The sequence below is a fragment of the Poecile atricapillus genome, chromosome 4 (genome assembly GCF_030490865.1).
Source record: "Poecile atricapillus isolate bPoeAtr1 chromosome 4, bPoeAtr1.hap1, whole genome shotgun sequence".
In the NCBI taxonomy this organism is placed as follows: domain Eukaryota; kingdom Metazoa; phylum Chordata; class Aves; order Passeriformes; family Paridae; genus Poecile; species Poecile atricapillus.
Window position 1 is genome coordinate 51,016,456 of NC_081252.1, and position 14,486 is coordinate 51,030,941.

A 14,486-nucleotide genomic window follows, 5' to 3' on the forward strand; every position below is an offset into this window, starting at 1 on the left:
CACCATGAAAACCACTGTCTTCTTCAAAATTGAACAGCTACACATCAGAAGCAGTCACCAAGCCGAAACACTCATCCTACCTTGGCTCTCCAGCCCTACCAAAAGGTCCCAGAACAGCCTTTATCTATTAATTTGTCATGTAGGGGAGATTTACTGTGTGTGAAAGAAAAGGCTCTACTGTCACCACCTGAACCAAAGCTGAGAGCAGGGATGGAAAAGGAAGAGGCCATGTGTTTCTTGCACCTCACAGTTTGTCATTCTGCTGAAGTGTGAACCAAAGCTATCAGTCAGATCAGATCAGTCATGATCCCCAGTGAGTGCAGTAAAACTCTTGATGACATGCTTAAGACACAGATCAGACATGTTCAAACAGGGCTTAATACTTGGTGGCCATTGCAGGCATCTACAGGCATGGCTCTTGCCAGCTATCCTGCCGGCAGGACTGATAACTTATGCAGCCTGTGCTACAGCACTTCATCCAGAAAGTGTGGTCAGATTGTGTCTAATGATATAAAATTACATCAGGTGAGCAGGAAACAACACTTATTCTCCTCAACTCTTTTCAGTATCTGTCTGTGCAGTTCAATTTTAAGTCTCATTCCTTCTGAAATGATGGAAGAAAAAGACATAACACAGAAGAATTAATAACTATAGCACTGGAGGCACTTCACTAGTAGGCTACAGTGGAGTTCACGCTCAGCCAGTGAAATGAAGATAGCTGTGGCTACTAAAAGCTAAACAGAGGGTTTGATGAACCTCTTTTACTGTTTTTTACATGGTTTGTTTTGCTCTGCTGGCTGGCTCAGGTGTCTCCCTGTTCAGCATAGCATGCTGGAGTCTTTCACCTCCATCCAATACTGCTGCCCCTCCAGGGTGAATGAATTATTGAACTTGAACTTCAATGAGACAAAAAAATGTCAAGACCTCTTGTGAATCTAGTCAGAACATTTCTATCCCACAAAGAAGCTTATGCATTCTTCATTCTAAATACTCTTGTACATATTCATGACATAAATTTCAAGCAGAAAATCATTCCACAAACTAACACAGATGAAGCAAGTATTTCTTTGGTCTGTATATAGTACATGTCCAACTTTGATCACTAATTTAACTGATTTGTACATAAATTCAAAAGAAATTTTTTATTACTGAAATTTACTTGGAGAACTAAATGGCACTAAAAAGTTGTCCTCACATGTCCTCCACAAGTAGGTCTAGTAGAGTCATGAAATTAACATTTTTATTGGGGGATGCCGGGGGGAAAGACCTCTAGCTAGAAATTTATAATATCACTGACTCACAGAAAACTAATTTAGGTAACAGCAGCAATCTACATTTATAAAACAGAAACTCACCTGGGTAGCAGAGCAATGCAAGTAGTCAGGAGGCAAACTAAGTAAAACACTGGGTCTGTCATGTGCTTTTCCATGATCCAGTAAAAATCTGATCGTGGGTTGTGGGTTTTGCAGGTTGCTCCAACAGCCAGAGTGAACACAAAGTAAAACAGGATGCTGCCAACTATAACTACTGTATGTATCCACGTCTGCAGTTCAGAAATGGAAAGAAATAAGATTTAAGCTGTAAAACAGAAAGGCTGTTACATCTGTATTTGCATGAACATGCACACTTTTCCTTCATGGGCAGCTGCTGAATGTAACAGAGGACACATCTGTTCAGATAATATTCCTGATTTCATACAAAACAGTCCAGAAAGAATGGAGCCTTCTTTCTACACTATATGGATGTTCCAGATATTTAATTTTTTTAATTCTCATAAATTCATAGCTTTTCATTCTTTTGTGAAAGACAACTGCCTCAGATTACCACCTCATCCACTGGCAGCACAGAAAACTTTCTCAAGCAAATGGAGGCAAGATCTTCACATGACACCACCCTTATGTATCTTGTTTGAGACACTGGTTACCTTTCTACACTGGAGTTTTCTGTAATTTTACACCTAAATGGGTATAACAGCTACTAAGAAGGCAACATTGTCATTGGTCTGACAGCTTGCCAACATCAAAAAATGCCAAACACATTTAAGCACAGTTCTCTAACCAGAGTGTGAATACACTCATGCTATACATATGTTCTCAGTAAAAACATTTTAATTGTCGATGTCATACTCCCAAAAGAACAATGAAAAGACTGAATCACAACTTGACATTTCATCCATTATAAAACAATCCTAAAAAACACTTTTAAAAAGCCAAAGAAAAAACAAAACCCATTAGTAAGTATCCTTCTACTGTACTCACTATTGTATTTTCTTTAAAATTAAGCCAAAACCCTAAGTAGTACCCATGTAAGGGCTCTAAATTTATGCAAGCTAAGGGACACACTTTAGCCTGTGCAGTCTTAAAAACTGAAATAATGTTTCTTAGCATATTGGTTTTCCAGTTCTTGCATCAAAGTACACCTCTGAGTTGTTCATCCTGGCCACAGAGAAGATCACCAATTCCAAGCATTCAAAATCAGCAGTTTACACTTCTGTCTTTGGGATGCAAAATAAGGAAGTTTCAGCAGGTCACTGGTGGATTTTACCATTTGCAAAACAGAACCAATATCCTCCAAACCACCCAAAAGAAAGCAGAATCATTTCACTATTTAAAAATAGGCCATTTCACTATTTACTGAGACCAAGTTTATTAATTTTAGTCATATTTCTATTGGTTCCAATGACAGGTGTGTTAGGAGAGCTCACATGGTCACATAAATATAATATTTAGGGTTTGAGTCTTTTATACTTATTCTGTTTTGCATATAAAGACCTTTCTTCCCTCTAATTTTACTGAAAGCTGTATGCACATACTCTGTAAGGAATATACTCTTTGGGAAACAAAGTACTCACCACAGACTTGCACTCAATGAGAAGGTGAAACAGCATTATGAAGAGTGCTGCTGTGTTTATGGGGTTTCCAAAAGAAATAATATCTATGTCTGAACCACAGTAAGTCTGTAAAGGAAGACAGTGGTCATTGTTAAATATTCTTTATGTATAGTCCTAATACAAAGTGAATGAATAATTTAAATACCATACATATTTGCACAGAGTTCAACTCTGTTTCAATGATGATTTTCTTAGTATACACTCATATTCAAGGAAGTAAAAATACTTAATTCTATTCTCTAATTTGCTTAGGTTTTAAGTAAGTCAAAATGTAAAAATGTATTTTGTAGCCAGCACTTACAAAGTAAGGCACAAAAAAGCAAATGAGACTTTGGTAAAAAGCATCCAGCAAGGTTATCCAGAATGTTGAAGGCAAGTAAGCCTGTAAGAGAAAAACAAAATGGCATTGAAACAAATGGAATAAATTGCTGCATCCTTAACTACCATTAATTTGGATCTGGGGAAAGATTACCTGCAGAATTCCAGCTAGTTTCCAAGTGGAAAAGGCATTTTTTGTGTACAGTTATTAGAACAAAGATCTCCCTCCACACATACAGCTAGCTAACTGTTACTATTTAAATCAGCAGCCAGCTCTGGGAACTCTGATATTGCAGCTGTTCCTACCAGAACAGATGTACCAGAGCCTCAGTGAGTCCTAAGGAGGGGAAGGGGCTGATGGACAGGGAAGCACCCTGCAGCTTACCATCACGGAATACTAAGTCCTACCTTCTACCTCCATCCCTTTTTGTTGTGTGCTGTTTGACTCCTCTGTGCGGATGGGACTTCTCTGTGAACTAATTTAACTCATGTGAGATATCAACTCACTTTTCTGCTGGAATAACACATTGCTCTTTAAACCAGCTCCTGGGAGAACCTGATGGGGTAACTGAGCAGGCACAAGTAAAATACTTTAACTATATGGATGAATAGGGAACAGGAAGAAAAGAAGGGAGAAGGGAATAAGACTTCCTCCCTCAGTACTGGCACACTGCTATGACAGATAAACCACCTAGGAAACCGCAGTTGCCTATGCTCTGGCTCAGCTATATCCCATTCCCTCAACCACTGAAGTGAGACACGTAGGTGAGAAGTCTAATCATACAGGATATCCTCTACAATTAGTGGAGAGATGGGTTTTTCCAAAGAGCCATTCAGCCCTTTCAAGAACTGAACTGCTGTCCAGAGGAGATGTGGAAAACTTATTTGCCTTTCTGAAAAGTGCTTTAAACACTGAAGATGAATCCCACTTACTGTTCCATTATTTTTTAGTTTATACAAAGCTGTACACTTGTGATGTCATGGTGCAATATTGTGAAATTGCATCTTATTGCATCTTTTAAAGCATTTCTCTTCCTTCTATACTGTATTTAATTGCAAGCAGTTATTTCTGTGTGCTTCCATGCAAGAAAAGAAATGATAACTCCAACCATAGAGCAAGAAATGATGGGATGGACAGCAGACAGAAACACTAACAGAAGATAAGGGAATAAAAAGGCAAAGAAAAAAAAAATATGTAATGCAGTAATTCTGATTATGTTGCTTCAAAACCTTCAGCTCAGCTCAGATCACTGTACTGTACACACCCTGAAGATCAAAACAAATCACGAGGCATTGAAACATTTACTGAATCAAAATTCTCTGACTGACAAAACACAGACCTGCTCAAGCCAATGTACAGAGGTTTGGATTGGTACCAGAAGAGTACTTTCTTTTTCAAAAATAGTGTAAACCAAGTAGCATTAAGTATTTAAGGGTATATAAAAAGAAATTGAGAAATCCACAAACAAGCAAAGAAAAATATCCATTCACTGTATAACCTTCTTTTCCTTCTACACCAGACCTAAACTTCCACCAGGTTATAATAAATGAGACAACACTAGTACACAATATACTGTAGCTCTTTTTTTTTTTAGTAGTATTAGAATAGAATAAAACAAAATAAAATATTTCAGTTGGAATGGATTATCTGGTCCAACTGCCTGACCACTTCAGGTCTGACCAAAAGTTCAGGCATGTTATTAAGGGCATTGTCCAACACTGATAGACTTGGGGCATTGACCACACCTCTGTGAAGGCTGCTCCAGTGTATGACCATCCTCTTGGTAAAGAAATGCCTTCTAATGATACTGTAGGATCTGATCATAAAGAAAATGTTAAAGCTTTAAGTGACTCATATTGTCAATGTTTTCTCTCCCTGCACCATTAGTACCTATTTTGTCTCAGGCTCAGTATGTCACTGCCTTCAATTGTTATAATAAAGATATTATTTTAATTATTAAATTTTTGGAAGTATGAAATCAAAATAATGCTAGAATTCACACTAAGCAAAGCAGAAACCAGGAAAACCTTCACTGATTTATAAAATTTTATTTAGAACCTACTCCCCCACTCCCTTCAGGTTTTTGTGCTAAATGTACGGACAGAATTTACTGATAGACCAGGTATGAAGTACAGTGTTTCCAGGTGGGAAGGCAGATTTCAGAACATACCTCTAAGGTGAAAAGTACCCTGACTGACAGAAGTTCTCTGAGGATTATTTGAAATTAATATGCTCTGGTTCTTTGGCAGTTGAGACCCTTATATGACAAAGAAGAAATACAGAGTGCCCTTATCTTGCTCAAACAAATCCCAGTTTGAGGAAGCATGTCAACAGCTGACACAGTGAATGAAATAAATGTGCTGGTAACAATGTTTGTCTAGTATATTGCTTTACCTGAATTAATTTCTTTTATCATCCAAATGTCTGATAAGATTGGGTCTATGACTGAAAAGAGCTTAAAAAAATCTTCTGAAAAACAAGTTTTCATTTGTGCACATATTGAACAGGCCCAGAAGCTTCCTAATAGAGAAAGTAATTTAAAACAATGTTTGTCTGAGATGAAACATAAAAGACAGAAAAGGCTCAAATGCTGACCATTTCAATTTGCTTCAGGCCAAGCACTCTGTAACCTACCACAGATTTCTGGCTCATTGTGTAAAGCTGTGGGAGTTCCATGAGTATCTCTGCAGATACATCTTTGTCCAAGACACCATAAATGATGGGTGGCACTGATGTAAAAAGGAGATTGAAAAGAATCAAGATCCAGTAGTCAGTCATTGATGTGCCTGAAAACCCGCAGAAAAACTGGTACCAAAACAGGAGGTTCACGTAGGTCTGAAAAGTGACATGGTGAAATTTTAGCCATTGACAAAAGCTTTAAAAACAAGAGAAAAACTGGTAGGTCTTATGTTTGGTTAAAGAACTCTGTGGAAACATTTCAAAATTAGACATGACTTGTTGAAACAGTCAAGCTACCACCATATTAGTAACGCCCATAACCCACTGTTTAATCAAATCAAACAGTGACTTTGAGAAGGAAATTTAGTCCAAGAAATAAGAGCCTCTGGTCTCTGCAGGCAAATGGGAAACTGAATTGTTTGACACATTTTGAAACCATTGACAATAGGAAGAGAAAAAAGAAAATAAAGACTCACTAAACCTTTCAGTGCTCAAAAATACATGAACTGTGATGTCCCTAGAATGGGACAGCTACATACCACATTCTTATAGAAGTAGTAAAGCACCATGTTGGTAAGTCTGGTATAACACCAGTGACCATGGACAAGCAGCAGCTTCCTGAGGTGTCTAAACTGAGAGATTGCAAAGTCACTTGCCATCACAGCCTGCAACACACACAAAGAGAAGGATATGCTATAACCAAACTGTTAAAGATAAGCTTCAGATACTGCCAACCAAGCAACTTACCCACTGTTGGAAATCTTTATTTTATAATTTTTTTATACATTGCTTGCCAGGTTATGCTCACTAAGATATCCACTTCCATACAAGACTTTACAACACACAGAGCTCAGTCCAGCAGAGCACAAGCAGCAATATATCTGTCATCATTATTTCTGCACAAGTGCACAGAAATCACTGACACTGACACTTGGGCTGCTCATTTCCCTGCACAACATGAGTAATATGGAGCTCACTGACAGGCAGAAAACTGTTGTTTGGAGCTTAACCTACAGCATTCAGCTTCTAATTGCTCCTGGTGGAATGCTGAGGCCTGGGTGTGAGGCTGAGGCTGAAAAGTCTCGCCCATGTAAGGGAACGGACTGTGGAGCTATTGGGTCTCCAGAGTACACTTTGAACTGATTTAAAATGTAACCTGACATAATTTGCAGATATCTTTGGATTCACTACCTGCATGCCTTCCTGGCCAGATATTCCTACACCAGTGTCAGCCACCTGGATCATACTGACATCATTGGCACCATCACCTACAGAGAAAAGAGGAAAAATCGAAACTAACTTTGCTGGCTATCACATTGGACACCTGCAGAGGTAGCAGGAAAAGACAAATATCAAACAGAAGACAGTTAAGAGAAACACATTTTTATGGCAAACACTGAAAAACCCTAAAGAGAACAGGATTAGTAAGTGAAGGCCCGACTGAACTGAACTATGTTCTCCAAATAGATAATAGTTATTCCTTTTGTCAGAATTTAGCTGGTATGCTGCACCAGAAAACATGGTTGCTTTATATCACAGCCAGTCATCTCCCCTCTGCCTCCTTATTTTGTGGGGTTGTGATGGAAAGAAAAATGCTGTCACTTGCTGCTTTGCATGTTACATAACACAGTATGATGCTGTTCTTACTGCTTTATACTGACATAACTTTATGGACTAAATTTGTTACTTCAGAAGACAAACATCATCTTATGTTAGAGACAACTACAATTCAAAGGATTATCTTATAAAATAAATGTTGTGACAGACATTAATATATGAGAGAATAAACTGGCTTTTACTTCTTTTCAGAGAAAGGAGGATAACCACAAGACTCACCTACAGCTAATGTCATTGCCTTTAGCTTACTTCGCACCAGTCTGACCAGGACACTCTTCTGCAGTGGTGTGGCTTGGCAACAGACTACAGCCCGACATTTTTCTGTGAGTTCCAAGAAAATATTCTGTAGGCTGTCATGAAGGACATGCTCTAAAGTTCTTCCATCAATAACCAGGCCTGCATTGAACCCTCGAGCTTGGGTGGAAGGACTTGCAGAGACATTTCCAAGTTTCTCATTTGGTTTGTTTTTGACAGAAGCATTCTTCTGGATGCCTTCTAAAATTTTGCTCATTAGCAAGGCACAGGCATCCTAATTAAAGACAAGAGAATGGCATCTTATGAAGTACTGTTTGTACTCTGCCTCCCCTTTAAATTCATAAAATATATATGGGGAAAAGGTCACATGCTGTCCTTGTATAGTATTTATCTGGAAAGGCTCAGACATGAGGCTGAATACCCCTTTAAAAATCACAAAGGATGCACACTGCTGTTAATAAGAGTCTGTAATAAACTTTGCTTAAGCAAATTTGCTTGGGTATTGCATTAAGAGAAGAGAGAAAAACCTAAGCAGTCCAGAAATCCTTCACAGACTTTGCAGTAAAAGCAACCATTAAGGATTCTGTAATACGCAGCTTTGATAGAAAACGTTTGCTCTCTGTGTTTCTTGTCTGGCATGCAAAGCCAAAAGTGCACTTCATATCAGACTACAGGTGAGCTGCTATGAATTACTGAAGCATTGGCCTTGCAGAATGTTTTACCTCATCAGATTCAATGTAAGATGCTCAAAAAGTTTGTGGGATCAATATATGTAAAGCACATGCAACACAGAAGAATATAAATCTTCTCATCCTTTTACTTTGAAATGCAACAGTATCAAATCCTGGTTTTTATTTCTACACCCAGTTACAGGGAGAAAAAGCACTTCTGCAAAAGGGGCATAGTTCTCACTGTCAAGTAAGACACTAATTTCCCAGCAGAGTAAAAGGAAAAGTGTTGGCACAAATCAAACTCCAAGGTTTCCTCAAACACAACTGGACTAAAAAGCCTTTATTTTTTCATTTCATTTTACCCACAGTTACTTCTTACCACACTATTTTTTATGGCATATACAAACTGTATTTCTTAAGATACATACAAGCAGAGAAAGAAAAGAAAAATTAAATGTCTTAGAACAATCCTCGAAATCTGAGGCCATGTCAACTCCTTAGCTTACCAAAGAGAGAAATTAAGTCTATTCAATTAAAATAATTAATCACAATGTAGGGACTGTATATAAAGAAACAGTTGTTACATACATAGTAAGGACTTCATTTTATCCACTAGGAAGAACAATACAGAAAAGCAAATGTTCTTTGGTTTCTCAAGCAAACAACATTTGCTTTTCTGTATGTCCTGTGGAACAGCCTTATTGAATTTTGCAGCAGAGAAAAAAATCTACTCTTCTACTCACCCTACTCTGTGATTTAAGAGTGAAGATTCTGTCCTCTGGTTCCAGCAGTTTACAAGCATAGGCAATGTTGACAGCTGTCTCTCTCTTGTCACCTGTCAACATCCATATTTTTATTCCAGCTTTCCGTAATGCCTGTATTGTGTCTGGAACACCCTCCTGCAGGCGATCTTCAATGCCAGTGGCACCTTAATTTAGACAAACAGAAAGATTAGTGCTGCTGTACTTCCAAAACCAAAATGCTCCAAGAGTGACAGGACGAGCTGGTTCTCTGTACCCACATCCCAAAACAGACATGCTACCATGACATGCTTGGAAATTCCTGAAAGCAAGCGCCTTGGTAGGATGAAGTCATTTAACCTCCTTATTTTCCATTTTCCTCCCATTTAATGTTAGGGCCAACCCATTCTTGCTGTCACACCAGAGACACAAGCCTGCAAGACAGCAGGTCTCCAAAGCAGCTTGACTTCTCTCTGTTGGCTTTAGTGGCAAAGGGTACCTGTATATACTTAAAAAAGAATCAGTTTGCAGCACTGCTCTGCCTTCTCTCCAGAAACCAAAGCCAGTAATCCCAGAATTCCTTTAGTATCAAGGTTTATGGCATTTGCACTAAGCAGATGACACAAAATGAGGAAAGAAGCACCCTTTACACAATAGGGTATGTGTCTCTTCAAGCATGAGCTGCCTTTACCAGATATAGTCAGATCTTTGCACATTGTTTTCCAAATGTTATTTGCTGGGCAGTTCTCTAAAATGATTATCCCAGACTACCTGCAGTTTACCTTTCACACACCTATGGCAAACATTTTTTGTTTCATTTCTGCACAGCTGAATGACATTCAGAGGAATGGCTCCTACAGAAGCATGCCTGACTTCTTCTCTCCATGTTACTATAACAGCACAAGTACACCTGCTGTGCCATGAATGCAACACTGATAGAAAATATGCCCAGAAGGGGGTTTCTCTGAATATCTGCACAGGCTGGCCTGTGATTTGTTACTATAATTTCATGCGCTTATTATAATGTCATTTAAAAACTCTAGTGAAAACAGAAAAATACCCAATAATAACAATAAAAGAAATTAAAAAAACATCACAAGAAACCACCCAGAAAACTCCAACCAACCAAGTAGATTTTTACAAACAGGAGAGCACTATCTGTCTTCAGTGTGCTTTACAACTAGTATAAACTTTACCAGTGAGATGTATGGAAACTCAGAAGTGACGATAAATTCTAAGTCTGTAGAAAGTTACATGTCACACAGATTGAGATTAGCACAGCTCTCTGCAAGCAAATTCCAATTACGAACATCAGAAGCATTTTCCTGAGAGTTACAGTATTTTCTACCTACCAAGCAAAGTTAGTTTGGTCTCAAGCCTCATGGCAGATTCAAGCAGCAGATCCTCCCTATTGTCAATGCTGGTTTCTGCTAAAAAACGATGATTTAACCACTCTGCATATTCGGCATCATTCATCACCTACACAGAGAGGGAAAATATATGGCATGTATCTACACTGGATTTTCAACAGTGAATCAAAAGTGTTCTTATGGTTACTTCTGCTGTCCACAGCCTGAACCTGCGAGTGCAGCCCCTGGCAGTGCATTGCTTATATGCTCCAGGATATCTATGGATTTAGTACAATGTTCAGAGTATTAGATTACTTTGCCAGGCTACTCATTGGCACCCTGCAGGTTCCTGGGGCTGCCTGACAGATTTCCATTCAGATGGAAGGCAGGCAGAGAAATGGGCACAGTGCACTCTCCCTACTGCTGCTCACCTGCAGCGCTGATACTGCCACAGAACCACTGTACAGCTACACAGCCTGTGCTTTCACTTTGCATAGAGCTTTTTCTCTACAAAGCTTTACAAGGCTTCTCGCCTGTTTCAATCCCTATGGAATTTTACTTCCAAGCAGCTTTGAATTTAAAATGGAATCTCAAAACTTATCACTTTGGTTGTTCATCTACAGTTCGTAACACTGCAAACTGTGAAACCCAATAAAACAGGTGTGACTTAATATGTTTCCTGTGTTTAGAATTCCACCCAGGGTAAGATTCACACAAGGAGACTTGCTTATGAGTCCTAAAGAGAAGTCAGGCTATTTGACAATCCCTATTTTAAAATTAGGATGCTAAGATGCTTGGCTTCCTAAACTGACAACAATGGCAATCCAACAGAAGTCAGGAATTGATCTGGGTTTTCTTACAAATTTCTCCTAAAAGAACATCAGGATAAACAAAATGTGGCAATACAAGAATCTGTTTAGAAGATGTGATGTTTTCTCCACTGGTGATACCACTGAGGCTGGTCACAGACTGCAAACATTCTTCTGAATATATATTAAAAGAAATACCTTCTTAGCAATACACAGAGTGCGCAGTCCTCTCCTGGCATAGTCATCCAAATGCTGCTGAGTTCTCTCTTTAATCTTTTCTTCAATTTCAGAATTATTAGTATGTACTATCACACAAAAAGAAGAGAAATCAAATTAAACATGCATGTTTAGGCTAAATTTAGTGGAAAATTTTGAAGGTCTAAATACATTCTTAAAGCAGCAAAATGTTAAAACTTATCATTAAAGAATGGTAAGGGCAAGCAAAGAATTACAAGTTCTGTAGATACCTTCAGAAGCAGTTCTCAACAAATCCATCATGACTGAGTCTGCACCTTTTGTGTACACCACCACTTTGTTGGAGACTGGATGCCGAACCACCACTGACATCCTTTTCCGCAGTGAATCAAAAGGCACAATATGCAAAAGCTGAAACGTTAAAGATCCCAGACCTGCAAAGTCCACAGTTACTTGATCTGGAGTTCTAGACTGTAAAACACATTTATAAGCCCTAGCAGCATGAACCAAGGCAGCTTCATCTGGACTCTCAGCTTCATAACACAGTTTTGGTATGGGAGATGATTCAAAAGATGACACAGCATGGTTGGGTTCACCACCAGCAGCTACATTCACTAGATGTAGTTCTCCAGGCACTTGAGAATTTTCTGGGCTGTCAGTATTGTGAGGTTCAGAAACCCTTTGAGCAGCTCCATCCAAAGTAGGTGAAGCCAGTTTCATTCTAAAAATAGACAGTTTTCTCACAGAATTATTGGGGCTTTCAGATGATGACTCCTTTACACTTGGAAGTGGGGAAGAACTTAGTCTCCAAACTGAAAACCTCTGGAACATTTGCCTGATTTCCTCAAGTGATTTAATAGGCATCTTGCTCAGCGAAGAGAGTCTCATCTGGAAGAGAATAGTCAAAGAAAGTATTATGTTAAATTCTTCCTATTTTATTATATTAAGGAAGGACTCTGTACAAAGTAGGTATGTTTCATAATGAAAGTAGTATTTTAAAATTTACCATGAGTTTGACTGCTTGTATTAAAGATGGCCAGCTCAAGTAAACATGAAACCATATGAGTACAGTAAACAGCCTTGATAAGCCATGAAAGTACTTCAGGTCTGAAAACTGGATGTGTTTCATGTTTAATTCATGACTCCATGCAATACTTCTTTTCACAACTTTCAGTAATGAACAGAGTTAGTATGACATTGCAACTTTTAGAAGTTGTGACAAATTTAACTAAAAACTTTAATCCTTGCTCTGAATTAGCAAAATACTTGTGAAGAATGAACCAATCTCCTCACACTAGCTACAAGAACTGCTAAACATAGAGCACCTTATCAACAATTTTTAGTGTTTTAAGTTAAAAGACAATTCCCCTGTGATCAATGCTATAAAATAATTGGCTTCCTGTTACTCAGAACAGCTAGGGAGGTAACAGCTTACAAAAATAAGGCATACAAGGGTGACATTCCTTTCTCATTGCTGGTGAGGAAGTAAGAATGAAGCATGTTCTCTTCTGCCACTGAAAACCAAACTGTAGGGACAAACTATGGCTCAGCTCCTACACAGTTCCCAGCGAAAAGGAAGGTGAAAAGGATAATTTTTAAAATGTCGGTTAATTGTATTTTTCTTTTTGTAATTGAACCAAAAGTAGATCAGCTACTTGCAAATATGGCCAAACAGCCAAAAACAAAGCCTTCTTACCTTCTGACGTGGCTGATTGGGGCCTGAAACTACAACAGTATTACAGATTGCCAGAGCAAGAAAGAAGTCAGTGATATACATTGTCTCCAAAGATAACTTGCTGCTAGCTTCTTCTGATTGTTGATAGGAATGAAAAGAAATTTGACTGAACTTCTCCAACAGCTGTGTGTCTGGTACAATATCTGTTTCCTATTAAGAAATGAACAAAACTGCCCATCAGGTTATAAACTTAGTCTCTGGAGGTTAAATCAGTTACAGATGATCTAAGTGTAGAAGCTCATACAACTTTCCTCCTGTGCTGAGTTGGTTATACCAGGAAACAGAGGAACACTGGCATCTTCACTGCCTTGTGCTATTCCATTGAAAACAGCAAACTTCTTGCCCAAAGAGGTAAACACTAAAGGCTTAGTTCATAGCCTTAGACATTTCAACAGAGATTAAGTATGATGTTTTATATTTAGACACCTTCAGGTACAGAAGCAGAGATTTTTCCTCTTGTAGCCTCAAGTAAGTATTGGCCATATAGATATTTCCTATTGAAAACAAAAGAAAATGCTAGAAACCTCTTAAAATAAAAAAAAAAAAAACAACAAAACCAAACAAATTAAGATTAAGTTGGTAATTTCATTTGAAATGATCATGGATGCAGAGCAGCAAGAGTCAAAGTATATACCTTCATGAACCAACATGTGTCTGCAGTGTCAGCTGTAAATAGCATGCAACCAAGCCATCACGAGACCTCTGATTTTGGCGCAAGTGAGAAAGGATTTCTTAAATGACAACCAAACTGATCAAATGGGAGTAAAAAGAGATACCCTCACGAGTTAATTCAGAAATTTAGCATCAAACCCAACAGCTTCTACTTACAATGGGACTGCTGAAAGCCATGTCTCCTGAGTGGGGAGTATCACTTGCTTCATCTTTCTTTTTGAATGCAGAGTAACTACCAGAGAACTGATTCAAAGACTTTCTGTTCAAAGGTTCACACACAGGTTCGCAGTTGTGCCTCTGACATTTTGATGTAGGGGTTGAAGAGCCACACTGACAACCAGCCGAATCCTCATCCTCTGAATCCATCTCTTGATAGGATTCCAACCTCTTTGCTAAGGAAAAGGAAATAAAATTATTGTTCCATGAGCAAAAAGAAACATGTCCAAAACACAAATTAGTTATACAGTTAAAAATAATACACCATTTATGAAAAATTAAGCCTGTAACAAGCCACCACCCTGTCTTCCTGTTTGAGACACATTCTACTGCATTGAA

At 38.4% G+C, this 14,486-nt stretch overlaps 1 protein-coding gene across 1 annotated transcript in view; it reads right to left on the reverse strand.

Annotated features, from left to right (window-relative positions):
* ATP10D (ATPase phospholipid transporting 10D (putative)) overlaps window positions 1-14,486 on the reverse strand; it is a 47,077-nt gene that overhangs the window by 8,005 nt on the left and 24,586 nt on the right. Inside the window, exons 10-22 of the mRNA XM_058837992.1 lie at window positions 14,088-14,323; window positions 13,221-13,409; window positions 11,797-12,412; window positions 11,528-11,634; window positions 10,524-10,650; window positions 9,175-9,359; window positions 7,725-8,034; window positions 7,080-7,156; window positions 6,428-6,553; window positions 5,844-6,044; window positions 3,192-3,272; window positions 2,852-2,956; window positions 1,356-1,543 (exon numbers count right to left, since the gene is read on the reverse strand). Of these exons, the coding sequence (XP_058693975.1) occupies window positions 1,356-1,543; window positions 2,852-2,956; window positions 3,192-3,272; window positions 5,844-6,044; window positions 6,428-6,553; window positions 7,080-7,156; window positions 7,725-8,034; window positions 9,175-9,359; window positions 10,524-10,650; window positions 11,528-11,634; window positions 11,797-12,412; window positions 13,221-13,409; window positions 14,088-14,323 (2,548 nt within the window). The remainder of the gene's footprint in view (window positions 1-1,355; window positions 1,544-2,851; window positions 2,957-3,191; window positions 3,273-5,843; window positions 6,045-6,427; window positions 6,554-7,079; window positions 7,157-7,724; window positions 8,035-9,174; window positions 9,360-10,523; window positions 10,651-11,527; window positions 11,635-11,796; window positions 12,413-13,220; window positions 13,410-14,087; window positions 14,324-14,486) is intronic.